Here is a 27,206-nt window from a genome sequence, read left to right as displayed (position 1 = left end):
GAAAACAGTCCATGTGTATGTGTGCAAACATTGATATATGATCTCATATATCATGCTTCCAATTTATACAGTAGGAGATATTCATTCATTCAGTGAACACATAATTTTCCCCAAGTGCGGGAAAGTGTATGACCTCAATTTGTACAGGGAGGAAAACACTTCTGAGCCTCTAATTTTAATTAGAAAATTATTACCAATATTTTAAAATGGGTTGATTCCACATTATCAGATGGCATGCTCTACATAAATGTTATCAAGAAAAATGTTGTGGAAACATTAACACCATCTTATTAACATCTGGAGAAAATGACATCACATTAAAGCAAATGCCAGTACCATAAAATAAAGGCAAACAGTGGGAAATAAATTAGAGCTGGGCTAAACACAGCAGGTTATTGATACAGTAACTGAAACAAAAATAGAAACTGCCTTTCAGAAGGAAAACATATTCAGAAACTGCCTTTTTTAGCTAGCTGCAGGATGATCAGCTAGCTGAGATCCACTGCAGTTTTGTTACACTCATGTCCATGTTGACTTCTATCCAACTTCACAGAGCTCCAATTTCAAGACTAGGGAAATACATTAATTTTGTCAGCAAAATCAGTTACAAGTAATGGTAAGACCCTTGGTATGTTAGACCTTGATCAATCAAAAAATTTCCAGCACATGTTTAATCTTAAGCACCTCATTAACTCCATGAAGCCACCAAGGGAAAGTGAATATAATGTAAATGGTTTCTGATCCTTTCCATTATGAAATGAAAAGGGCCTTTAAAACTAGAGCTGAACATTGTCCCAGGGTGAAGCCACCTGTATGAATCTAGCTTGACCTCAGAGCTCCTTCAACATCCCTCACATATACTGCTTAACAGCCTCGTAAAGCAATCCCTACCCATTCCCACAGAAAGCCACACATCAAGTCCTGAAAAAGTGCATTTCCATTGTGCTCTGGAGCACAACATGGGAAATGAGAAATGTCCCCCACAGGCAACTGACTCCCTGGGAACTAGTCTTGTGTATAGGGTCCCAATGGCCTCCACCTAAATGGAAGTTTTGGTACATTTCTTCTTTCTAATCAGATCAAAAGATGTATTTCATTTTGTTCCAAACAAAAAAGGTTTCCCCATTATTCCAAGATATTTTTTCTGTCACTGGTATCTTAAATTTCAAAGACATTTTGTCCCCCAAGTATACCCCTGTTCACCTAAAGCATATTGCCTATGCCAGACAGAGAACTGTAACATAGTTTAGTAAAAATCGCTTGCTTCTGCAGAATGGAAGAAGGATGTAAGATTGCCAATAAACAAGATATTCCTGAGAGATCTTACATTTAAAAGGAAGGACACTTCAGGACTAAAAAGATTTTCCACCTGATGTCACAGAAGGTTACAAAGTTAATAATACCGTACATTAGAAGTTCACTGTTAAAAGTTCCACCCTCAGACAAGGAGCACAAGACAGCTAACAGTTGCACAGACCTGTTGTGGTACACATGCAAAACATCCACTCTGCCCTTTCGCACACGTTCTGCAACACTTCAGTGGATAGTTCAAGAAATGGGTCAGATGAGACTGAAAAGGTGATGTTTCCACCAAATGGTTCATAAAGTCTGGCAATTTGTTCCTCTGAAAGCCTAACAGTGGTTGCAAGATCAAATAATAAAACCATCAAGCTAGAGAAATTAAGAGCTAGAGGGAAAGCTGAAAGAGTCTAGCAACAGTCATACCTTGTTGTAAATGCCATTGCACTAGTCGCCTACCCCCTTTCACCCAGTTCTGATATCTTCAAATGGAGAAAAGAAAACACCCAGCATCTCTGTTGTCATCCATCCTCCCAGACAAGGCTGATCCTACACAAAGCAGGACGGAAGAACTAAGGCTCAGAGTGAAAAACAATCATGAAGCTAGGACTGGTCCACAGTTTTGTTATGTGGCAAGCAGGAAAGAAGAGTGGGAGAGACTCTAGGCTTTATTTTTTTATTATTGTTTGTATTTTTTCTTCTAGAAGATATGGGGGGAAGGGACAACTTTTGGCAGGGGAAATAGCAGGACATTTGTCAAAGGCCTGAAACCACCACTTCTCATTATGGGGCCAAGGTGAAGGATTCACCCCAGTAGTGATTTAGATTAATTGCTTTTCATTAAGAGCCAATAAACAAACTCCAGTCAGAATGAGCATTTCTGCCAGCACCCTATGTTGCCATTTATAATTGCCATAAGGAATAGCAAAGGAGCACCAGAGTTGTCAAATGTAATTTATAGGGTTTTTTAAGATCTAATAATTCTCTATAATATTAAATTAAATGGCAGCCCTTATTAAAAAGGAAATTACATTTCACCTTGCTACATTCTAGAATACATATATATACACACACCTCTATATATATGAAAAAACACTGTTTTCAGTTGCTGTCTTCTATAGTTTAAGTGGAGAGGGGAAGGGGAAGCAGGATTGATTACTGCTAAGGGTAAGTCCCTGAAAACATACTTGAGATGAGGTAGTTTATACTACAGAGCTTTTTCTCTAGAGGCTATAGCATGACCTCCAAAATTCAATGGACAATGAACGGCAAGTACCAGACAAAACAAACCAGGCTGACAATCAGACTGAATTTCAGGTAGCTCCTTAGGAGATGAATGCAGAGGAAGAAAGCTGTCTGGTATGTGGTGTGTGTCCTTTAAAGCAGCAGCTTTGCAGGCAATGATGTGGGCAGATAAGGAGCTGTTCTGAATGAACTCCAGCTCAGCAGAACACCAGACACCAGCAAGGAAAGTGCATAGAAGGTAGATGATTCAGAGAGGCCACGTTGCAAGAACATAAACTATGATATATGGACTGAGATCTTTGGCATGTGATCTGGAAACACATCCAGCTCTGAATAGTTCAAGGGGATTTATGCCAGGAAATAAGAAGCACAGGCTGCAGGCAAAAAGAACAAGGAGGGGAGGTGTCACACCTACACTTGCCATGATGTATTTTGTACATGATGCACAGAAGTAGCTAAGAGTCACTCATATTTGTTGAGGAGCATGTAGGGCCCTTAAAGGAGCTCTGAACAAATACAGAAGTGGGAAAGAAGGACACCATATCACAGCAAAAATCCACTAAAACAGCGTGGTCTCTGATGGGGCTGATATAATAAAAACTAAGGCAGGATTTGTAACAAAGAATCTGAGTTTCTGTTACTCTGATTAAAATCCCAGGTGTGTAACTAGCTTAACACAAACATCTTCCTCAGTACTGGTTTCACAAAGACTATGTCTGGGTGGATGAGTCAAGACAGCAGCACACTCCTCTTCCTCTGCTCCAAGCTAGTCAGGCACAAAGATGACTGTGATTTAGAATACTGAACCACACCAATAATGAGCTAGCACACTTCTCATGACCACAATACTACAGTGAGCCCAGCCTGAGCTCGCATCTGCCTGAATCTGTCTACTGCAGTTATGCTAAAAACTCCCCTATAGCTTGGCATTCGTACCCTTCATCTCTCTGCCCTCATGTTAGCAGTCCTGCTTGGCATGTCACTGCTATTCTCCTCCTTCTGCACCCAAGGCACAAGAAAAAACGCATACAGACACCCCCATAATATTACCTGTATCCATAGCATCAGATTCAAAAGCTTTATCACCACTCTTGCTCCTTGGCTCTGCATTATCCCAACACAAGAGATGTGGTTTGTACACAACTGAACCTTTTAATATATATCTGGACAAAAAAAATGAAACAATGTGCCACATAAAAGGCATTTTTATTAATATTCATTTTCATTGAATCCTTTTATTTTTCTCAACCAACATAAATTTTCACTGTAAATTACCAAAGTACATCTCTTTAAATCAGCACAGAGTTTTATAAATACAATATCTGTAGCAGTAGTACAACTTAGCTACATTAGCAGGAAGCATCCTAGTAAATTAATAAAGAAGACAGGTTCAAAATAAATGTCTTTTGATCCCAGAAATAAGTAGATAGCATTAAACTATTGTGTACTGCCTTCTGATTTTCTTCTTCATTTTAATGCGCTTTTCATCAGCGGTCTTTTTGAGACGTCCCAGTCACATTCTCATTCGCCTCTATAAAGTGCTATTCTAAAAAGAAATAAACAAAAGTGTTTAAAAAAAAAAAATACACCTACAAACCACCCAAGCCTCCATGGCTACAAAAGAAACCTAGCTCCTTAGCAGAGTATTAGCAATTTGCTCTGCAACAGTGCACTGTCCTCTTCTGCAATTGAAAACACAGCTCTGCCACAAACACTGCGGCAAAAACAGAAACTTAAAGCTCCATGTTTACACCTTCATAGTGATTTCCATGTCGAATGAGCTCAGCTTAAACATGAAAAAGCTTGCTTTTTTTTTTTTGGCCTCCTCCTACTAGACCCTAAGCTCAGAATAACCTTAGGTCCTTCCTAAAGCCAGGTTACATCAACAACAGGAAAACACAAATCTGATTTTAAAAACAAAAAAGCTTATTTTCTTTTCTTTCCCATTTTGATTTAAAACATTTAAAGGATTGTATGGTCTCACGAGACCTCTGGAGATAAGCCTACTTCCCAACCAAGTTCCATATTAGCTTTGAGTTTAAAAAACCAAAAAAGTTTCAACAATTTATGTTGAAATGTCAATGGAAATGGAGGATTTTTGCTTTGTTTGGACTTAGGATGTCCTTTCCTCCTTTGAAACTGAAAAAATGTAATCAAATGACATTTAAAGGCTTAAAGATACAAAAATTATTTTCTTCCTTCAAAACATCAGCTTATCAAAAGTATGTTCAATGTGAATAGTTTGGAAATCTCTTATGGGAAAAATAATTTTTTACTGCTGAAGCATTTAGATTAAATGTTTGACCATATGAAATTTCTCACTGGTTATACATTCCACTCCCATTCTTCCTCTCTCCTAAATCATTATTGCGATTTACTTGCCCTGAAGACTAAAGGATGCCCTCAGAGATGCATACACCACCTTAACCTCTTCAAACACAGCGACACAGTATACCCAAAGCCCTTCTGTGCCAGTCCCACAGAGGACAGATGTAACTCATTGCAAAGGAAATCTTTTTTTCTTCTTTCCTCATGTCAGTTCAATTAAAAATCTTTAGTTTAATTAAATCAGCCCACACCCCTCTGAGACAAAAATGTACTGGTGTCCTAACTGTCTACTTACCAGTAAAAGTAACACTCATATAAACAAGCATTAAGCTAAAAAAATACCTTTGCATAATTTGCACTGATTTAGAAAGCGCACCTTAATTTTACACTAACTTTTACAGAAGATGTTCAGAAATGGCTAGATAGCTGCTCACCGCCCTGTAGATACTGACTCCTGCAATAATCAGGGGAAAAGGAAGCCAACCTCTACTTTCCAGACACCAAGACCAGCATATCAGTCAGGAAAAAATGGGAGATAGCAGTGTTAAAAATATGCTCTAGAAAAAATTCTATTTATTTACATACAAGTAAAGCAACCAACCCCATTAATTAGTGATCGGCAACGATGACGAGAGGGACATCCGTTCTCTGGGAAGCCAAACAAGACAGTCATGAAGAGGGCAACAGCTTCCACATAATTACTAATTTGTGTCCCAAAAGGAAAACTTATTGTAATCCCCTGTATTACAGAACCGACCAAATTTGGGGCTCCTTCTTGCTTCACATGGCTCAAAGTCTTCCTTAATGTTACGAATAATCTGTGAGCATCAGTCAAGCAATGAAGATGCACTGAACTTCCATGAGAGGTAAATTGCCTGGACCTACCCCATTTCAACTTCTTGTAACTTCACTTCTAATTGCCTGAAATTTAACATTAATAACAGATTTAATTGATGAATATAGCACCAGATCACCATATCTCAGAACCATAACACTGTAATCTTAAAGGATGAAGCACACTGCACTCACTTTATAAGGGTTTATGAAGCATGTGTTATAAAAGTACCTCAACCATAAGGTTTTTATACCTTGGCACTCACTTCAATACAATCCCATAAAATCCAAGCAATCTTTAAGTGTTAAAGGTGACTTTCACTACTGTATTTATTATTGGATAATGAAAAATGAATCAGACACCCATAGAAACTGAGCAATGAAATAGAGTTTCCTGACACTTCTGCACTGGGTGTTCATTATATGTACTGTGACCAAAGAACCAAATAGTGCTCTCAAGACCTTTCAAGCACTTCATACTAACCTCTCTCCAGAACTTCCTTCCCATTAGGACTTCTCTGTAATTACAAACCAATCTCTACTCTGCATAATCCCACTGCTTGTCACTGAACTTTCCAGATGTCAATGACAATTTCCATAAGCATCCAACTCCTGCGAAGAACCTCCTCCAGCTGTGCTGGAGACTGCATCTGTGTACTCCAGTAAGTTGGTTTGAGAAGACAGCATAGGTCTCCAACACTAAAGTCAGGGGAGCCCATCCGTGGGTTCCTCATCTTTCCAGCACTGAGAGAGAATGATGAGAGCACATCATACTGTTGAGGTTACATGCAGGTCCTATGTCTTTGTAGAACATTTTGTCTTTTATAGAGGGTACATGAAAGAAGAGGACCACTACAAGTTAGAAAGTAATAACCTATAAAATGAAAACTTTTTTTTTTTAACCTAAAACAGCAGGGTCTTCTGGTGATACTGTAACACAGAAGAGGGCATCACTGGAATACTTGTTTGGTTTTATTAACATCAAATCCTCTTCTGAAATGCAGTATGTAATTATTCTGCTGTCCCCTTGTTATACATATTTAGACAGCCCATCTTCAAAATTGAGAGCAAGTTTCATCATAAATTTTTAAGTTGTACCACAATAATATTCTGCATAGATATCAAGACCATTTTGTCAATCAGAAATGATGCAAGCATAAATCTGCTGTGCAGAGAGTACACCCTCCCTACCAGGATCAAGCACACAAGCCTCAGGTTCATTATTAACTTGAAAATCCCCTCAGCAGAATCCTGGCACTGTCAGAGATAAAACTTTTAGCCATAACCAACCCAATATGTGCCTCATCTCAGTAGAACTTGGAACCAGTAGTCCAAAGGAGAATAAGTCTAGCCCGTGAGGACGAATAAACTACATGCATGAGATACTAGTATTACACTCAGACACTCAACATGCAATTGGAATATATAGTCCCAGCATGTGCTACGTACAGTTGAATCAGTCAGGTACAAGAACACATTTAAGATGACAGCATCTCAGTAATTCTTTCATTTGCTTTTCGCAAAAATTAAAAAGGATAAAGATGCCAGAAAGAGTCTGGAGAGGGTCTGAGATAAAGCAGTTTGGTGGCAAAAGAAAAATTATCTATCATCCTCCTGTCTGAAAATCCAGAGAGATATCATCCTAGTACTTACATGATTAACTCTGAGAAAAGAGATTAGTAAAAGCTAGTCAAATGAGGACTGGCACCACCTTGCCTTCTCTAAGGAGATGCGCATCAGCCCATCATGCTTGATTACAGTGAATAACTCTGGTTAATCTTTCTGACCTCTAGTATTTTTCTTTTCTAATTATATCCAGATTACAATTACAATTAATTGTTCAGATTTGTACAAAATTAAAACAGGCTCTTAGCATTGCAGCCCTACATGACATAAGTTGCCATACCAAAACAAAACACCTCACAGAATTCCAAGCTCACACACCCCATTCCCTATGGAGAGAGCGCTTCATTTAATTACCACCTCCAGCAGCTGCACAAAAGCACAGATGCACCTTGCAGGGTGCCCTGAGGATCAGGAGCAAATCAAGGCTAAATTGGATACAGAGCAAGCGCCCCTTCAAGGAAAACCACTCTGCCATCTTCTTTGGCAAGTGGGAAATGAAAATATATCATGGCTGTAAGGCTTAGGCAAAATCAGAGCTGGGAAGAGAACTCACATGCTCTAAGGCTGCCACCCTATTGTGCCCACAATGCCAAATCCCAGGCTGGATGCCATTTGCATGCATGGGAGTGGAATAAGTCATCATACTAGACCCAACAAAGCAGAACATCTCATCTTTGTTTTATTGCTAAGCAGGTCACAACAACATGTCTCCCTGCTTTCTCTTATCTTTTTGGCACTGGACACATGTACTTTCCACTTTTAATTACAAGGCACAACAAGCATTTGCTTGTTAAATTTCAGGTGTCAGCAGGGATGGAAGCCATCCAAAAAGCATGTGTTTGACCTGGCAGAGTGACTGACTGGCAACATCCACATGCTTGGTTGTAAAACCTTTTCATTGTCACAGCAAGGCAGAGTTTACATAAGGTTACTCCATCTCATTATACTCATTACAGCTGCACACTCTCCAGTTCCACACAGATCATCAGAGCAAAGTCCTCTGCCACAGTAATCCCACCTTCCTGCAGCCAATTCAGTGCTGCATGTTGTTCAGCTATTTTGCCAAAGGCTTTTCCATATCACACCATGTTCATGCATAGTTCCCCTCTACAAACTGCCAAATGGGTTACAAGCATCACCACTTATGGGTGTTTTGTATATAACCAGTCTGACCAGCACTTCTGTGACTGGGCCTAGACTACAAGTAGAAGGGCCCTTGGCTGGTGACCTTAGGCAACAACCAGCACTTCCACAGAAAAAACAGAGAGCAAAACAGGAGAAGAGCAATGTAAAGCTTCTGATCTATATTATGCTTTGCTCTGGTCTAGTTGGTTCTGCATGATGCCCTTTTACTCTTCTGGATTCTACACAGGAAATTCCTGAGTGCTGCAACACCTGACACATTGTTTTGTGGTCACCCGCTTTTTCTAGTGGCACCGAACAGCTCTGATCCCAAACTGTGTGCACCGAAAGAGAAAAGCAGCATTCACTGTTATAATTATATGTTATTTGAGTAAATGCATGGTTGTGCTATTCTCCATAGAACTACAAAGTAATTTTCACCATTATGGTAACTTATCGTGTAAGCAGAAATAGTTATAGAAAATAATGTTATCAGTAAGGAGCGGTTGTGTGCACCACAGCTGCTGGAACTGAGAACATCATTTATATAAAAACATTCCTCTGATTATAGGTCTCACTTGGGAGAACACTTTACATGTGGGAATAAGTTTACTCACAGTAGTTGCCCCATTACAGAAAACAGAGACACGCATGGATAGTTACTCATGGGGTAAACTTTTGCAGTCCATATAGAGCAGTCTATTTGATTTGAGGACAGTAGAGTTTCATGACTCTTTAGAAAACTAAAAATTTTATTATGTATCTCCCTTGAGACCATTAAACCTGAATACAATTTTAAATGCATCATTGCTTCTCCACTGCTTACACATTTTCTTTTTCTGCTTTTTAGTCAGACTGCAGAGAGAACGTAGACAACCGTCAGCTTTATCAATGTTTACATACAGATGCTAATGATCTATCTCAATTTACTTACCTGGTATATATTACTCATGTCCTTCACTGTCCCTAAGGTACTTCCATCCCTAATGTCCACTGGTGGAAGCCAAGAGATAAGGTAAGCTTTATCCATTTTCTGGATGTGAGGCTAAGGCCCCCAAAAATTAAAGGTTAAAGTTACAAAACATGATGGCATTGCAGTGCTCTGCACAGTAGCACTCACCTCTAAGCTATCAACCGTGGTTGCAAGTACCACATGTTAACTCAGATGCCAGAGATACTAATATATATGAAGGTTCAGGACCTCAGAACCTGATTCACAACTACCAGCCCACTGTCTGACATTTTCCATCGCATTTGTAAAATTAGCTCCCAATGATACAGTCCTCACAGGTTTATTGTAGAAGTCTTGTTTGCAATCGCACACTGAGAAGGTGAATGACTGCCCCAGTGACTGCGAACCACAACTACTATGTCCTGTTCCAACGGGGTCACCGATACCTTGCAATGTTGGGAAAACCACCTACTTTTCTTTCTGTATCCTCCCATGCACATACATAAGCCCTGGTCACTGCAGTGTCCTGAAAAACTAGTCTAAGAGGAAAGGGAAGACAGGATGAAGGTTTTATCTGCAGACAACCCTGACACTCTGGTTTAGGAATCAATTGGCAAAAGTCAGAAAATTGCCAAACTGACTCCATCTTTCCACCCATTTCCAGGTCCTGAGAACTATGGTCATTGTCTTTACTCTATTGCCAATTAAGTCTCCAAATACAGCTGCTTCATAAGTTTTGTTGCTTTTTTGCAGTCATTTTTAAGGATCACATTGGCCTGCCATGGAATGGCTCCAAGGGAGGCAAAAGATGTCAGATATGCTTCTTTGTCAGAAAAATGACAACCTGATTTGTTGCAACAGAGAATTAAAGTATCTTGGGGCCCACTGCAAAAGGCAACACCGATCTCTCCTCACAAGGAGTGGGCTAAGTGTTGATTCCCTAGATTTGCAAGAAAACTACAGCCTGAGTTTCCTCTAACTGCATCTGTGCACCACTAGACGATCCCTATCATTACTTTCACAGTCCAGCAATGTCTGTCTGTATACAATGCAGAAAGCACTTTAGGATGGGTAGGGTCAAGGGCAATGAACTCTAGCTAGTGCAAAAATAAGCCTCAAGCACTCTGAGATGTGCCAGAATGTTTCTCTAAGATCTAGTCCAGCCAAGCTCCATGCCAAAGAAAAAGTGTTCCTAACACAGCTATGCAAGGGCTTGCAGGATTCACAGTGCTGCTTGGGATAAAGCATTTTACAGAGAACCAATCACATCAGAGCTGCAACTAGAGCTACTGCATTTACACTATAAGAGGCAGATGTGCATACATGGCAGAAACTTATGACAGTGGTCAACATGTACCCTGCAGACTACTAATCTATTAAAAATGAGAATTCACTCAATAAGTAATGATGACTTTCTCTGTTCTTCACTTTAGAAAAGAATGAACTAAAAAGACATTTTGCCATGGGTTTGGAGGTTGAGGTTTGTGGGGGGGAATGATTTTCCTAAAAGAAAAATAACTGTGTTCTTGTGAACCAGTTCTTATCACTAAAGATCAAGGTCAGCCTTCAGAAGGATCCACCTGCCCCGTTTCCAAGAGGTATTCTCCACCCATTCTATTATTTTTCTCCTTTTTAATAACAGGACATGCTGACTAGTTATTATTGATTGATTATCCTGCTGTCTGTGAAGCACCATTGCCCTCCTTGTTAATTTAAAACTACCTCATTTTTCATACTTCATAAATTAATATATTATTGGAGCTGCAGCAGTGAAGGAGATGGCCATGTTTCATAGAGAGGTAGGGGGGGGTGTAGAAAGGAAGGAATTCTCATAAACATGCCCTGAATCAGGGCCTGCAGCTGTGTCTGCCCTGCCGATATGCTGGGTGTTAGGTACAGGTGGCCCCTTACAAGGTGATGCATCCTGACAGTCCTTCTTTGTCCCTGTAACCAAGGCAGAGCACTCTGAAAGCTCACACAGGTCCACTCTGCCCACTTCATAAAAGCAATGGCCAAGCTAAGTGACAAAATTGAAGCTTTATTTCAGTGGATATTATAACTTCTGATCTGACCCTTAACACTTGCCGGCTAAATTGGAGCAAACTACCTCTTTATTAAATACTGACAGCTAACTCTGAAAAGTCTACATCTTAATGTGGATGTGACCTTTCCAATTTCACCCCATCTTTTCTCTTTAGGACCTCATACCATCCCTAAGGCTCTGTAGGGCCCTGACTCTAGCAATACAAGGTGAAGCAGGCAAAGAGAACAACAGGAGAGATGGACCGACTTCTAGGAAGCCGAGACAAGGCAGCTCTGTCACAGATACGCACCAGTATCCTGCTAAGCTGACTTGTACCTGATCATTGGTCTTTTTTCTCCAAACATTATTTTCAAGTCCTATAAAAACAAAGCTGACATACTATCTTGAGTTTCTCTCATCTTTCCATCTCACATTTGAATCTCCAGCCATTCCAGTAGACAATGAAGTGCAGTGATACCCTCCAAACAATTTTAGGCTTTTTTTATGATGACAAGGCTGTGAATTGTATGTTTAAAATGGTAGATACCTACATTTACCATCGAAACAATGCCAAACAAACACTACTCACCCATTCGGTTCCTGTACACAAAGCAACCTCAGGGAATTGTGCATGGTAAATAAGTCCAAAGAATATGAATTCTGGCTTCTTTTCCTAAAATCTGTGCCTGCTTTCATTCAAGTGGACAATTTTTCCCAAAGTCCCAGGCAGCACCTAAGCTGGGATCTCAGGATGAGAATTCTAGTCCTTGGTGGATAAATGACATAGCAGGTATCTGACTGCTTTTTTTTTTTCTTATTATACATCTTGTGTCTACATGCTTACTTTTATCAGACTTGCAATATCTGTGAAGGCTAAAACAACACTTATTTAACAAAACTTTTTTCATAAAGCCAACTTAGCCCTCATTTTATTCCCTCTGTTTATTAACTAAATCCTGCATTAGGTTTCCATTAGCTTTAAATACTTACCTCAGCACTAACCAAATGCATATTAAATGAGTTCAGAAAGCTATGAGGAATGCAAGTAACAGCTCTTGGAATATGTAAGTACAAAGAGAGGATATGAAGATGCATAAAGGCATACACAGGCAACCCTAATTCTTGAGTTTCATAATATACAAACTTTTTTTTCTTCAGGAACACTGAAATGATGGCATTTAACGTAGTATCTTTAAGATAGCTATAAACAGAAACAGATACCCATCTCTCTTCTAACCCCCTCCCCTCCACCCCCATTAAATAATGCCATATGTCAGCGTTTTGTTAATTATCTCAATTATGTTTATTTTTAGAAATAGCTGATGAGCAGTGGGTGAGATTCAGTGAGGTTTGGGGTTTTTTGTTTGTTTGTTATCTAATGCATCTGCTTTTTCAGCGAATTAACTGGAAAAGCCCCAGGAATCTACAGTTTTCATGTTCTTGCATACCAAGGGACAGTCTTCCCTGGAGTACAACCATCACATTGTCCCTGTTTAAGAAATGGGAAAAATTCTACTGGGGATCTTTCATAAGCTTGGGTCCGAATTCTGTGCTGTCTAAGCTGACAAATAGTCATACCCCAGATGCTGTACAACCTCCATTTATCTCTAGGATTTATGTCAAGTCAGAAGTAGTAAAATTAAAACCTTCAAAGAAACAAACAGAAGTTCATTCCTTCTTTAAGTATAAGAGCCTACAGGTCAGGTCAGGTCCCAGTGGGGCATCTGACACGGCAGGTCCCACACTCCCAGGCTGCAGCAGGGCAGAGCACTCTCTCACAGGGGCCCCTTGACTACCAAGATCCATAAGGAGGCACAATCCTCAAATATAGTAATAATAATAATTTAATGAAAAACCCCACAAACAACCAACAAAAAAAAAAAAAAACAAAATAAAACAAATTTGTTTAAATTAATAAAATAAAATTTTTAATAAATTAAATAGAACATATTTGGGCATACTGAAAAAGACTCTATATTTTAAGAGTATTCTAATAACACTCATGTTTTGCCTTTACATCTCAGCAACTTCCATTCATTGATCTTGAACCATGTTTAAAACACTAATAAACTACAAAATATCATTTCCTGATGTTGGATGACTTACATAGGAAAGGTCAGAGAAACCTACTGTGAAAACATGACTTTTCTGAGTTCAAAAGAGACAATAAAAATCCCTTCAAAAGGAGAAGTTCCCAAAGACCTCTTCTTCAAGTATTACAACACATCTGTAACTCAAGAGATTTCTTTCACACAGTTTGAGGTCATGGTTCTGCAAACATACACAAAAATTCTCTCTTTTCTCAGGTGACAACTTCAAGCTGAATTAATTGGACAAGCAGAGAGCACTACAGCTCAGACTGCACACCTTGTACATAAAACACATCACGTCACATATCCTCTGACTTTGCCCATGGATATTGTGGGTGACCTTGAGGAAATAATCTTTGCTTCTTCACTAAGTGAAGAAAAATATTACTTCTTCATTCACATTTTATTCCTCTATTTAAATTGTCAGTTCTGGAGACTGACAGTGATTGTCCCTGTAGTGTATTTATGAGAAAGAATACACTGCTACGTTAACAAGATTACAGTCACGTTTGTACAATCCACTGATACAACCAGAGCAGAAAAATACTGTGGTTTAGAGCCTTTCCTGTTCAGCAGTGGGCAGGTTCTGCCCACATAGGCTCTGGACTGGGTGGCATGGCATTTAGAGTGCTGAGAAGCATAGAAACATCATACGCAGCTCAACAGGTCCAGAGAAGGGGTGCATGAAGAGATTATTACAACTGCATTTACAGCTCAGGTAATATAGGCCCTGTTAATGGCAGCTGAAAAACCAAGAGCTATTTAGTAACTATTTCACTGGGCTGAAGGGAAAGATTAGGGATAAAAGACAGAAGAAACAACTAGTTCTATCACTCCTGCCCTGTGGCTCTAACTCAGCCCTGCTGCCTTTGTGTTAGAAATACATTCTCCAAGATCACATCATCAAGTGCCAGTTTGCAGCACATGCTGTTTACCACAGTGTCAGCGTAATAAGGAAAGTGTCCAAAGAAACATTCCATCTGCCAAATGGCTTTAGGACACTCCAGAGCTCAGTTCCTCACCAACAGCTTGGGATGAAATTTTGGGAAAAAGCAGTAGATGACTAACGGGACCTGTGGCAAAGGATGGCAGCTCAGTTCAGGCTGGGTTAGCAAGCATGAGGTGCATGCTGGAACCTCTGCCTCATCAGCCTACCACACATTCGATGAGTAAGGAGAAAACAAAATGCTGTGGAATTCCCTTTGGGATCAAATGAGCTAATTAAGGCAAAACCAAAATCAGTTTGGACCATAGTTTTGCCCTGAGGCTCAAATAACAGGGTTTGCTCTCAGTTACTCTCCAAGTGAGCAAAAAGACATAAAGATGAGGTCAAAGCGACTTGCGCTCATTTAGAATCTCCAACATCTGTAAGACGAGGTGTCACTCCCAATGTGCTAGCTAGTTTCCAGTTAGGTAGATGCATTCCTCTGCAATTTTAATATTACAGTCACAATTAACTTCTTCCTTCATTAACCTGAACTGCAACGCAGCATTGCTCTCTGCCAGCTCATAAACAGCTGCTGTGCTTCAACCCCAAGAAGCTACACAGAAACAAACAAATCTAATTAGTTTTAGTTTTCAGAGCTTCTGACTCTCCACATACCTCTAAACATTTCTCATTCTAATGGGCCAAGTACAGAGGCATCACTAGGATTGAGGTGCAGCATGCCTTTGGCTTTTATAGCTTCAGTGATTTGGACTGCCCCTCCTTTTAGACTCTGTGACAACTGGGAAACTAGTCTGCAAAACCATTTTCTCAACGCTCTTTAACTGAGCACCATAACTTTATTTCTGCTTTATGCTGTTTGCAACTACTGTTCAAATCCCTTAGCTAGAAGGTCTCTCTATAAATAAAATTTCTAATGTTTCAGTTCTGGTATAAGGGAAAAATGGGCGGAATCATAATTTCAATCACTGCCCCTGGGTGATCTTTCTGTGCAGAGCGTCAGCATAAAAGACTACAGACCTTTTAATTCTTCAAGTTATTACCCACAACAACGATGGTAACAGTGCAGGAGAAAAGCTAAAGACGACTGCATCCAATTGAATTGCAAAGCAAATTCATGAAGGAAGGTATTTCATCAGAACTGTCACCCTAGATCTTAAATGCAATCAGGGCCTCCCATTTATCCAGATCTCATCTGAGCAATACTATATACAGACAAGTGCTGTTTGGTTTGGTTTTGTCAGAGTTGTCATTCTCTTTCTTTTTCCTTTCTTTTTTTTTCTTTTAAATGCTTTTTAACTCCATCCTCTCAACCTCCACAGGAATCCCAAGGGTAGAGATAAAAGTTTCATAGTGAATATTGGGTTTTCAACTAACAACACCTTCACCAAGAATATGCCCCCTTCACAGAACATTTCATGGAAAAATAACTCATGAAATCTATGGTTCAACAACAATTCCTTGAGATTCAAAATGGCACCTCAGTGCCTGAAAGGAACAGTGTTTCAGATATATGGAACTTCCAATTTCATCTTCTTTCTGCACCCTTTGGAAGGATTTTGCATCCCCCTGAGACATCAATTCTAAAATGAATCCTGTTACTGACAACCAAGAAGAACACAAATGCTGTTGGTATAGGGGATCTACCCAGCAGACCAACCCATGCTAGAAAATAGGGACTTGCATCACTTCAGCACCAAGCCATGCCATTTTGGAGTGCAGGCAGTGAGTCAAAGAATCCCAGGCTTAATTTTTTGGAAATTATCCAATTTTCTAACAGAAATTTTTCAGCATCCAAAAAGAGAAGAGGGAAAAAAAAAAAAAAAAAAGGATAGAAAGAAAATGGGGATTTTAAAAGTCAAGAGAAATGCTCTCTTATTAAAATAGAAAAAAACTTAGTGCTTTGGAAGATATAAACAATTCTAATTCCCAGACTGCTGCGAAAATCTGCCTCTAGTAAAATGTAACTAATGCCCAAAATAGAGCATTAAATTAAAGGTCAGCAGGGAACTGAGATCTCTGCCCAGCATAGAATAAGCAGCCTTTTGTCACATCCCTAAAGACAGGGAAGAGGCTATAGGGTAGAAAAGCCAAAGCTAAGCATTTCACAAGTCTCAGCTTTTCAGAGTACTTAACCATCTGCCCTTAAATCCCATTCATCTGTAAAGAAGGGGTGCTGCTAAAAAAAATAAGAAAGTTTCTCCTTTCTGAAGTTCACCACAGAATTATCAGGCTTGTTGCAACCTATGTGTCAACTGGGCAAAGCAGATGCTTCTCATGTGGTCTCTCAGGCAAACAACCAGGTAGGAAGATGCACTGAAGGGGAAGATGTGCCCTAGAATACACTCTGCCTATTAGAGCATCTTCATAGTAGCAGAAGTGTCAAAACTGCAGGCACTTGGCTTCTCACCAGGGCTCAAAACAGTAACTCTTAAGTAAGCCACAGTCCCCAGGACTTCAGAGTTGTCTGACTGCAAGGTCCAATAATCACCTGGCATTTCACAGTATTAATGAGAACTCAATGCAGATTTTCCTGATCCAAATACGAGTCCTTAGTGTGCAAGTAAAAGAAGAAACAGCCCAAGCATCTGCAGGAGAGCGGATGCAAGTCTGGCAGTATCAGCTCCCAGCCGCAGAGGCTGTATGCACAGTTGCAAAGTGTTGTGAAACCCTGAGCTTGTTAGTTCTTAGAAGAGGGGAATTAGCAGTATGACTGCTCCACAGGAAGATGAAGTCGTCCTGGCTCACACAGGAAGCCAGAAGCTACATTTTCACAGTGGGCTGCAGCCTGCCTGACTGTTTCCTGATGTCAGCACTCCAGGGTGGTCTCATTTCAAATGATGGGTGCTCTCAGATCACCAAGGTGGCCCTGATCTCTAGCAATGATACTTGAGAGGCAAGAGGAGTCATAGCTGGGAAGAAGTACTCTCCACAACTTCCTTTGGTATCTGCACGTTGTTATATTGACTTAATTATAACTGCAAGCCTCAAATTACACAATGGCAAGTGCATTTTCCAAATACCTTCTTGCGATTTCTAGGAAATGGACACCCCCTATCTCAGTTCCAAAACCAGCCATCAGCAGGTTGGGGCAGCAGCTGGAAGCCGGCTGTCTGTTACCCAGACCTGTCTCTGACCAATACCATGTGGGGACACAGCCAAAACCACCTCAGCTCTGTGCCTTGGTTAACTCTGTGCATACAGAGGGCTGATATCTCCCAGTGGCAGTGTGTGAAACCAAGGAACACCCATAGACTAAATCTGACCTCTAAGTGCCAAACACCAGCACAACCAAGAGGTGCCCAGGGAGAACCAAGGCTGCCCTGAATTTATCACCATGATAACCACAGAGATTTTGTTTCTTCACCTCTTCCCCTCTTTGCTGCCTCCTTCTTCTTCAGGCACAAATACATGATCTCTCCATTTTGCCCATTGATAAACACTAGTGACTGATGTCTTCCACTGAGGAGCAAAGGGCAGGACGGAGGGACCAGCTGACTCCAGGCTGCTCCAGCATTTTCCAGTCTGCTGTGTCAGGAAAGACATTTCAATACTTGTCAGGGCACCAAATACAAAGAGGTATAATATTCAATACCCTGATGGGGCTCTCCAGTTAGGGATGGGAGATGCACAGAGGAGCAAGCTTAGAAGGAAGCCTGAAGAGAACATAAAATAAAATGGATTAAATATATAGCCCAAAAAGAGGAAGGCCAATGATACATAAAGCTAACTGGGGACTTGCTATTACCACTATTATATAGCAGATGCTCAGACATTAACTTTGCTGGGAGCAGAATAAAACCTAAATAGAATTAAATACTTTAAGGCTTAAAGAGCCATTAGGTCATCAAGTCTGACTTCCATGTGTAGCACATCTTCCAGAATTTCACCAATTCATTCCTACATTAAGTTCAATTTTTTGCCCAGAAAGGAATACACTTTATAAGAGTGTTGAAGTGCCATAATTCAGGTGGGTAAGGCATGCATCATGTGTGGCTTTCTTGGGACCATGAGAGAAAGGAAATGACACAGGTTCCCAGACCACGGATTGTAGCCACAACCCATCTGATCCCCCATACTGCAGTAAACAGAGATGTTGGTACTGAGAAATTAGTGTCCCACCATGACCTAGCACAACACTGAGAAGAGAAATACAGCAGAAGTTGCCAGAAAACTTACAATATTCCCACCAAAAATTTTCAAAAAAGAAATTAGAAACAAAAATATTTTCTTTTAAAAGAAGAAAGGAAAAAGCCAGTGTTTAAATCCTCTTGCCTTATAATTGAGCCTAGGGTTATGCCACAATTCAGGTAAGTGATGTTTATATAACTGGCATTTGGTTGAATGCATAATTCCTATTTAACAGCTGAAGAGAGGCGTTTTGGGTCTTCAAAGAAATTTGACAGGTAATTCCCACTGTAGTTCTGCAGGGTAGCTGAGAGGTAATTATCCTTCTCACTAGTAAATCAATTAGGAATGAATGTATGGAAAGCTTTTCCCCTCCTCCAAGTAACTGCTAATCCTCTAAGCACTAATGAGCAGTCAAGGCTAGCAACAGTGGGCAAACCCATCAAAAATCAACAGGAGCTGCACACACCCAGGCGAAAATATCATACCCGGACAGGGTCTGCACAATTCACTGTGTACACACAGGCCCTGGACACATGTGTTCCTTTTGGTATCTTCCTCCCTGCTTATTGCCTCAAACATAGACCTATTTTTGAGGCTCACAAGAGATACTGCATTGTGTTCAAGTAGGCAGCACTTGTGATGTTACAGGGGAAACACAAGGGATCTGGACTTTCTCTACCGGGGTGCAGCTGATTCACCCCACCTACTGCTTTGTGACTCATTATTGCTGGTTGTCCTCAGGAGCTCAGCAAAACCATGATGCTTACTCTGAGGGTCACCGTAACAATATTCACCCAGAGAGACTTGGAGAAGATTACAACCCAAGTGCATTTTTTGTGGTGCACAACTTTGTGAATCTGTAAAGGGCTAGGTGGACGATAAACCTGATACTGAATCTGACAAACCGCAGGTGCTCCAATCCAGTGACACCTTCTCCCAGCACTTTTCAAATGCTGCATGGATGTTTGCAATTCTTTGACGGTTGGAGTCAGCACCAGGTTCAGCCACACCATCTGTTTAATCATGCACAGTAACAGTGCCCATATATTTAGCAGAGGTAGAAAGAACGAAATTAAGTTGTTCCCACAGCAGCCAGCACTGAAGCTGGTTTTCTGTGGGTTTTCCTTACAGCTTGCCTCATCATTTCAAAAATTTTTCAGAAGAAAGGAGAAGAGAGAGACAGACAGGTCCAGAAAAAACTTCGTTAAAACATAAGACCAAAAAAAATTTTAACAATTATAATCGGAAATAAGAAAATAACAGGTAAAGATAGGTCTGCATGGCGCTATACGATGAAATGTAGGTGTTATTCATAAAAGAGAGAAGACTGCTAATCTGCAAAACTCGAGAGTTTAAGAAATTGCTAGAAGATAATCACACATCCTAGTACTCCAATTTGTGAGGGAAACTTTACACCAGTGATGTAGGATTTGTAACTGAGCATATTGCCTCTGATTTTAGGTGGGCAGAGTTGCTCTGGAAACAGAATGAAGAAGAATTAACTCTTCAGTGCCTACCATATTGGATAAGGGAGGGCTGTGAAGGCCAGGAGAGCTTGTTACAAAACATCTTCATTCCATTTTCCTCAGAAAAAAAGAACTCATGGTAGTTCTCACAATAATTCAGCTTCTGCATCAGAAAAAATATAAGCCGACCCCTGCCCACTGCATTCTTCCTCTCCTCCATACATCCGGACACACATATTGTTGCCAACAGTAATCAAAACTATGACTGCCTTAAGGTTGCATACACTGAAATAATCATCAATCCTGAAAACTCTGTAGATTGACCAGTGGTGGAAAAAACAATAGTAGTAATAAGAACAACACAACTAGCAAAATAGTAGTTTGGAAACCTACTGGAGACAGGAGATGGGCAGTTTGGAAGTGATCAAGCCGAATGAGCTGCACCCCATCCAAACACAACTCCAGTGCCAGAGATTAGCTATGTGCTGCAGCCCTCCCACATTGATTTCTGTGGGTAGCTGAAAGCCTCTTTGTCCCACTACCTCCCTTGAATCAACATAAGCAATAATTTTAAACCAAAAAGGCAACGAGGAGTAACTCCTGGGCTGCGCTCAGTGAGCCAGCTGCAGCCCTAATTGCATCACGTGGGAAGCGTGAGCAGGGGGTTTGAAAGCTATGACCTCATCTTCTCTCCTACACATTCAAATCAAATCTTAGGTCTCCCACCTACTCTCCTAGGCATATTCTGCTTCCAACCCCCTTACATGATGTAACCAATGGAAATGTCATTTACATCTTCAACTTCTAGCTAGAGAAAGCATGAAGGGGTAAAGAGTCAAATGCAGAAATAAATGCCTTTTACTCAGTACTTCTAAGGAGACAGAGAAGGCAGAGAGAGGTGTGCTAGCCAAAGCCAGTGTAAGCAAGAGTCCCAGAAACAGGCGTGAGTTCAACTTCTTTAAAGGTGTAACTGTCAGAAGCAAATAAAAGCAACACTTTTATTTCTCTAACAATTCAGCAGGAGATTAAGGACTCCATCCTTATAACAAAACCAGACATAATTCTACTGGATTCCATAGAATTGCACTAGTGCAATTTACACAGCAAATTCAAGCTCTTGTGAATTACCAACAGATTTCACTTTAGGATCAGAATGAACAGAATGCTGTAATTTTGTTTCTATAGCTACCAGCTTGATGGCTTTCTCTTACCTTCCTCTTGTTAGTGGGACTGACATAAAGGTAGCTCAGCACAGTCTTCAGGCCTACTTTGTCATTTAGCTTTTCATAGGTAGTGCCATAGTCTGTTGACCTGGAGAGGAGACAAGAAGAGTTTATGTGGTTATTAGAGCTCAGGAGAAGGAAATGACTGTGTGAATAGATAATCAAAATTACAGCTTGAGCACTATTACCCTTAAAACTAGAGTTTTTGTGTTTCATTCAGAGTAGCCAGCAGAAAAGAGAAGAAAAATCAAATCTTTTGGGGCAGGATCTGTCTCTGCATCAATTAATCCTATGCACCTGGGGAGCTGTGGTGCACTTGTGAAGATGGACTTTGGGGGCAGGCTCTGCTCTCATGTGCCAGTGTGGGATTGCAAATGATATCTACATGAGAGGACTCTGATCTCAGCAGCACACTTAGCACAAATTCGCTTTTCAGACAAATTCAACAGAAAAATCCAAATTAAAGCCATCAACAACAGTTTTATTTAAGTAGGCTGATTTTCGACTTGGAGATGGAGATCCAAATGTGGCTCAGAATTGTAACAGCTGAACTCATGTCTAGATAAAAACGTACCTAAACTGGCATCTTGAGTCCTCAGTCACCCCCATCCTACTTTGTGCCAAGCATTTAATTTTTCTGAGTTACAGAGACAGATTCAGGCCCCTACACTAGCAAATCCCACCCAGAGGAGCAGATGATCTGGGGGTGGCATTACCCATTCGTGACTGGGGAAAAGGGCTGCTTCGTCACAGAGGGTTTTCTGTAGCTTCCTCCTCCTCATTTGTGGGCATGTTTGAAACCTCTCTTTGCCCTGCGTGTTTCTCTACTGGTTTTGTACTCTGCTCTTCCTACCAAACAAGATTTTTCCTACCAGAACAAATCAACAGCTACCTAGTACAGGATCCCACACCTCAAGTGTGGTCAGCACCAGCTTGCTTTAGGAGGGGTGTCACAACCTGCATGAAAATCCCACCCACCCCATCCAAACAGTGGGGAGAGCCTGGCTCCTGACGCTACACATCTTCTATCATATGGACAGAGCAAATACAAACCTTATCAGGTGGACAAGGAAAGACCCTCCCCAAAAGCCTACCTGGACATACCAATGATGTTATTAAAATGAGAATTCATGGCCCCTGCCCTCCTCTATAATCACACTTTTTACTAAAAGATGATTAGAGAACAGATAGTAATTCAGTGCTTTTCCCAGTAACTAGCTCCAGTCATTTTCTGATTTCCTAATTTCAGCAAGCCTCCAGCATCTGCAACTTTGTGGTTCTGCCTGAGACCAACCCTCTGCTCCTTGTCTGTTTGGCAGAGAAATGGTCCAAGTCACCCTTCTGGCATCACAGTGAACAGTGCCACTGAGCCCAGCGGCTCAAGGATCCCTCTCAAGTGGCTGCAGAAACTGAGAGATGCCAGAATTTGCACCCAACTCCAGTGGTTTCCCTGCTGCTAGTGAAGTCCAGAACAACACCGAAACCGCCACGCTGCAAAACCAGACAGCTATTTCAGGCTTCCAAGTAGTAGGAACCATGAAGTCAAAAGCTTGTTTTATCACTGGTGTGGCTCCCACATACTCTCTTCTGTGCATCTTTCATGCACAATTCCTAAATGTTTTGCAAACTAGTTCTTTCCTTAAAGGTTGAACCAACCTTCCTCCTTTGAACACTGAGCAATCAGGGGTGCTTCAAATCTTAAACAACTTCCTTGTGTTCTGGTTTATCTCTTTAATACTAAAATAGAGCTAATACTAGATCTGTTTACACTTAATACCCTTTTGCACTAATGCATAGTATTGATACTCACTGGGTTTCACAGAGACATCCCAAAGGATACTACAATAATGTACTGTATTTTCATAATTTCCATAGCACTTTCCCATCCAAAGAATCTGAAGTTTGTCTCGCTAGGTATCAATGCCACACAAAAAAACTAGCAACTTTGCCCCTCCAGCCAAGCTTGAAATTGAAGCAGTTCAATGAATTCCACTACAGGAGGCCTCCTATACATGCAAATTCAACAGGTCAGGAATCCTCAAGTAATGCTAAACTCTAAGCAGAGGGTAACACAGAGGGCAAGCACTAAAGTAATCCCTTGATCTCACCCTTCCAACAGCAGTGAAGATCTGAACAAGCCACATTTGTGGCTACACATGTACCAGCCACCAGCCAGGGAAAGAGATCACTGGTTTCAATCAGCATTCAAAGAGAATACAAATAACAGTTTAATATTCTGACAGAGCTACTTTGGTTTTGTTCTCCAAGTCATTTTCAGATCTCCCAGAATGCTTTGCACTTCTAAAGATGCAGGCTGGATGCCCTAATGACTTTTTCTCATTAAACCATTATCACTCATTGCATTTGCCCTTTCAAAGAACAGCTAGAAAGGAAGTGGGATCATTATTTCGTTAGCTGCTCTAAGACTTTCTTTATTATCATGACAGTCACCACCAGCTTCACAGAAACATCTCAAAGGATATCACAATAATATACTGTATTTCCATAGCACTTTCCCATCCAAAGAATCTGAAGCTTTTGTCTCATGTTAATCCAGTTAAACTAACAAAGTCTCAAGGGTCACAGTGGGAAATATTATCTCTATTCTAGAGATGAAGAAGCTGAAAGCTTGCATAGGTAATGGTTCATTTTTTCAAAAGTAGGCACCTACAATTAGCCATTTCAGTTCTGTAATCATCTAGTGTACGGCTTGATACTCAAACCTGCTAAACTACCACCTAACTGCCTATTTGGAAGACAATTATTTACATTTTTAAAAAGTTGGCTGCCTGATCTTAGCAACCCAAGCCTGAACATCTGATGACATGTGACCCACGGGTGGAAGAGAACTGTTCTGGCTCAGCTTTTAATCTTAACTCGAACCCTTCTCCTTTACTAATTATTTAACTTTGCAGTTAAAGACTTCTAACTGCAGGTGAACTAGCCCACATGTCCTTACAGTTGCTTGACACTACAAGCAGACTGGATACCATGTTTTCTTCCATTCCTCAGATCAGAACAGGATCCACTTCAAAGCATATTATTAAAGAAGTCGAGGGCAAGGAAGGTTCCAGTTACATCAAAATGGCAAAAGACTCAGTGATACAAAAGACCTTTCCATGAGTCACACCCCAAATGCTTGCTTTAACTTTGCTTGAGCCTTTTACAGCCAACTGATCCTGCCTAGCTGGCTCTCCTCTGGGTTGCTCCATTGAAGCCACCACCAGAGTATCATCTAGGAAGGCTGTCATTGTCTTCAGCCTCAAGTTGATATTTGCAGATTGCTTCTAATCACACACATACACACATGTATACATAAAAGTGTTATTAACAATGCTTTCATAAAACAAATTGTTGCACCTCGTTACACTGCTGGTAGCACAGACACTGTTACGATGCAGAATGGACTCGGGCTATATATACAAAGCCTGTAAAACTCAGTCTATGGATTTTGTTCCATGTGACCATATACATTGATCTTGCAGCATTTCATTGTCCCTTCTACTTTGCAAACCAAGCTGCTGGCAGTACCCCCAGAAAGGCTGCACGTGAAAAGCAATAAAACTCAAGGGGTAATCCACTCTTGAATGGACCTTTGTCTACTCCAATTCAGCTTTTTGCATTTTATAGCTAGCATTTCCTACCAGCCATGAGGAAGAATCTCTTTGCTAGTCGTGGTTAACATGAAGACAGACTTGATCCAGGGCAACACAAGTGTCGTATTCATATAACCAAATAAATGTGAGCTTTCCCTGAACAGGCTGTGGCACCAAATTCTACATATTCTTTTTGGAAAAACAAGGTTTATAATGTAATTTATTAGGAGACTGTAAATTCTCTCAAAATCGTATTTATTATAAGCAGTTGTGAACAAAAAACACCTGCTCGATTCCACTGCCCTCCCCTGATGGGCTGTGATGTGTTTTTTACCACTGCTGCAAGTGTTGTCCCACAGAGCAGGGCTCAGGGGGCACAGCCAGGCAGAGAAGCTTCTCTCTACCAAACCTGGTCATAACTCAGCACACCGAGAGCTAACAAAATCCATCATGTTCCTGTAGGTCTAAGCCTGAGCTTCCCCGTGAATCCAACAAACAGGTCTGAGAGCCAGCAGACTTTAATATTATGATAAGACTTGCTCATCCCAGGGATATGAAGTAAAGGTGTGAAGAGGCAGAGAGAACAGCTTTTAGAGGAGTCCTCCCTCTTGGATGGTTTCCACCTCTGTCAGGCAGAGAAAGGAGGTTTTGTTTGTTTGCAGTCTCAGCTACTCTGCTATGGAGATAGGCTATAAAATATGTATCAGTCTCTCAGGAACAAAAGAGCTGCAAATGCCAGCACTGGATGGCTGGGAGGAAAAAAGGCAACCTCCTAGAGTGTACATGTGCCACCGACTCTCCTGTCAGGGGGTTTCTCCTCTGTGCCTGTGACTTCCCCAACTGTATGTGGAGAAGGAACAGGTTTGGTTTTGATTTTATATTCTCAGCCTTTTTCCTAAAATACTAAAGCTTATGCATTCATGTCCAGATCAGACTCCCGCTACACACACATCCGCAGCCCCACATCGAGAACTGTGTGGAGGCACAGCTCCACTTAAACGAACAGGAGAGTATCCCAATTCTCCGTGCACTTCAGAGAGCAACAGCAACACACAGAGCCCAGATTAACATTTGTTTCTCCTCTCACATGCCTGCAAACTGCCCGCCTGCAGTGTGCCTGTCTCCGTATCACCCAAACATCTTTTTTTTCTACCCATTGGCCAGTTTTCTCCCAGTTTGACAGAGAAACAAAGACCCAAGAGGAACAAAGTTTCTAGAAGTTTCATGAAAACCAGCAGCCAGCAAAAAGGAGAGCAAATTTATTAGCGCTCAGAGAAAAGCTGCAAGATGAAACCAAATCCCATGGGACATGAGAGCAGGCACATCTCTCTGAACATCCAGCTGCAGGAAAACATTCAAACACAACTCACATATTAATACACTACAAAGAACCCAGCCACACAACACAGTAAGTCAGGCTGCCAAACTTCCATTGCTTGTGAAAGAATTTGTTTCCGTCTCTCCCTTCAGCATCCTCCCCTTCAAATTACCCTCCCCAGGATAAAGGCCTTTCTGAAGCTATGACACACTGGAAAGAGATTCCTACTGCGTTGAGCTTGACTTCCCACTGTGGTAGCCCCAACTGTAAATCCTTTTGGCCAGCTACCTTAGTGACCGTAAGTGGTTCAGGACTCAGGGAAAAGCTGGCTCAGCACTGACCTCACCACACTGCTTTGCCGCAAACAGCTAAACAGGTTCTTACTGGAGCAGAGAGTCCTAAATCAAGAACAGGGCCAACCACACAATAATTATCGCACCACGTGGGAAGCTGGTCCCACTAATTTACAGGCAGCGCAGAGAGCTGCTCCTGTTCTAAAGTCATTCGGCATGCTCTGGTACTGCCTCTCTGAAATTTCTGAGATTATTCTTTTTCTTTCTTGTTGAGTATTTCAGACTAGTTCGTGGCTTTTGACGACTATGGCTGCCAGTGGCAAAATATCCGCCACTCCCAAAGCCTTTTCCATGTTTAGATATAACAGAGAGAAACAACCTCTCCTGTCTTAAAGGCTGCTTAGGAGCCCAAAGTCAGAGTCTGCCTTGGGCAGCCAAATGCCTGAGACAGAAACACAGAGTTGGCCCTGCAGCTAATCCAGCCACGGCTGGAGCTCTGGAAAGGCAGGGGGACCACTGCCACTGCTGAGGCTGGGAACAAGTGCAAATATAACAATGCTCCCCCAGAAGCAGTGGACATGGTGCCACTCACTGCTGCTAGCCCAGCTCCCCAGGCTCTCCTTCCCTGCCTCTCCAAGACTATTTCATTCCCAACCTCAAGGCAACCAGGGGAGCCCAGGTCCCACTCCCAGTCTGCAACAGTGGAGCCTAATT

At 41.2% G+C, this 27,206-nt stretch overlaps 1 protein-coding gene across 2 annotated transcripts in view; it reads right to left on the bottom strand.

Annotated features, from left to right (window-relative positions):
- The window catches only part of SORCS3 (sortilin related VPS10 domain containing receptor 3), a 309,741-nt gene that overhangs the window by 137,521 nt on the left and 145,014 nt on the right, over window positions 1–27,206 (bottom strand). The window contains exon 3 of one of the 2 annotated variants that reach the window (XM_074907682.1): window positions 21,274–21,373. In XM_074907682.1, the coding sequence (XP_074763783.1) occupies window positions 21,274–21,373 (100 nt within the window). Of the gene's footprint in view, window positions 1–3,594; window positions 3,688–21,273; window positions 21,374–27,206 lie in introns of those variants that run through there. The other variant, XM_074907683.1, reaches the window with a different exon arrangement.

This window comes from Athene noctua, chromosome 5, assembly GCF_965140245.1.
Source record: "Athene noctua chromosome 5, bAthNoc1.hap1.1, whole genome shotgun sequence".
In the NCBI taxonomy this organism is placed as follows: domain Eukaryota; kingdom Metazoa; phylum Chordata; class Aves; order Strigiformes; family Strigidae; genus Athene; species Athene noctua.
This window is presented reverse-complemented; position numbering and strand designations above follow the sequence as displayed.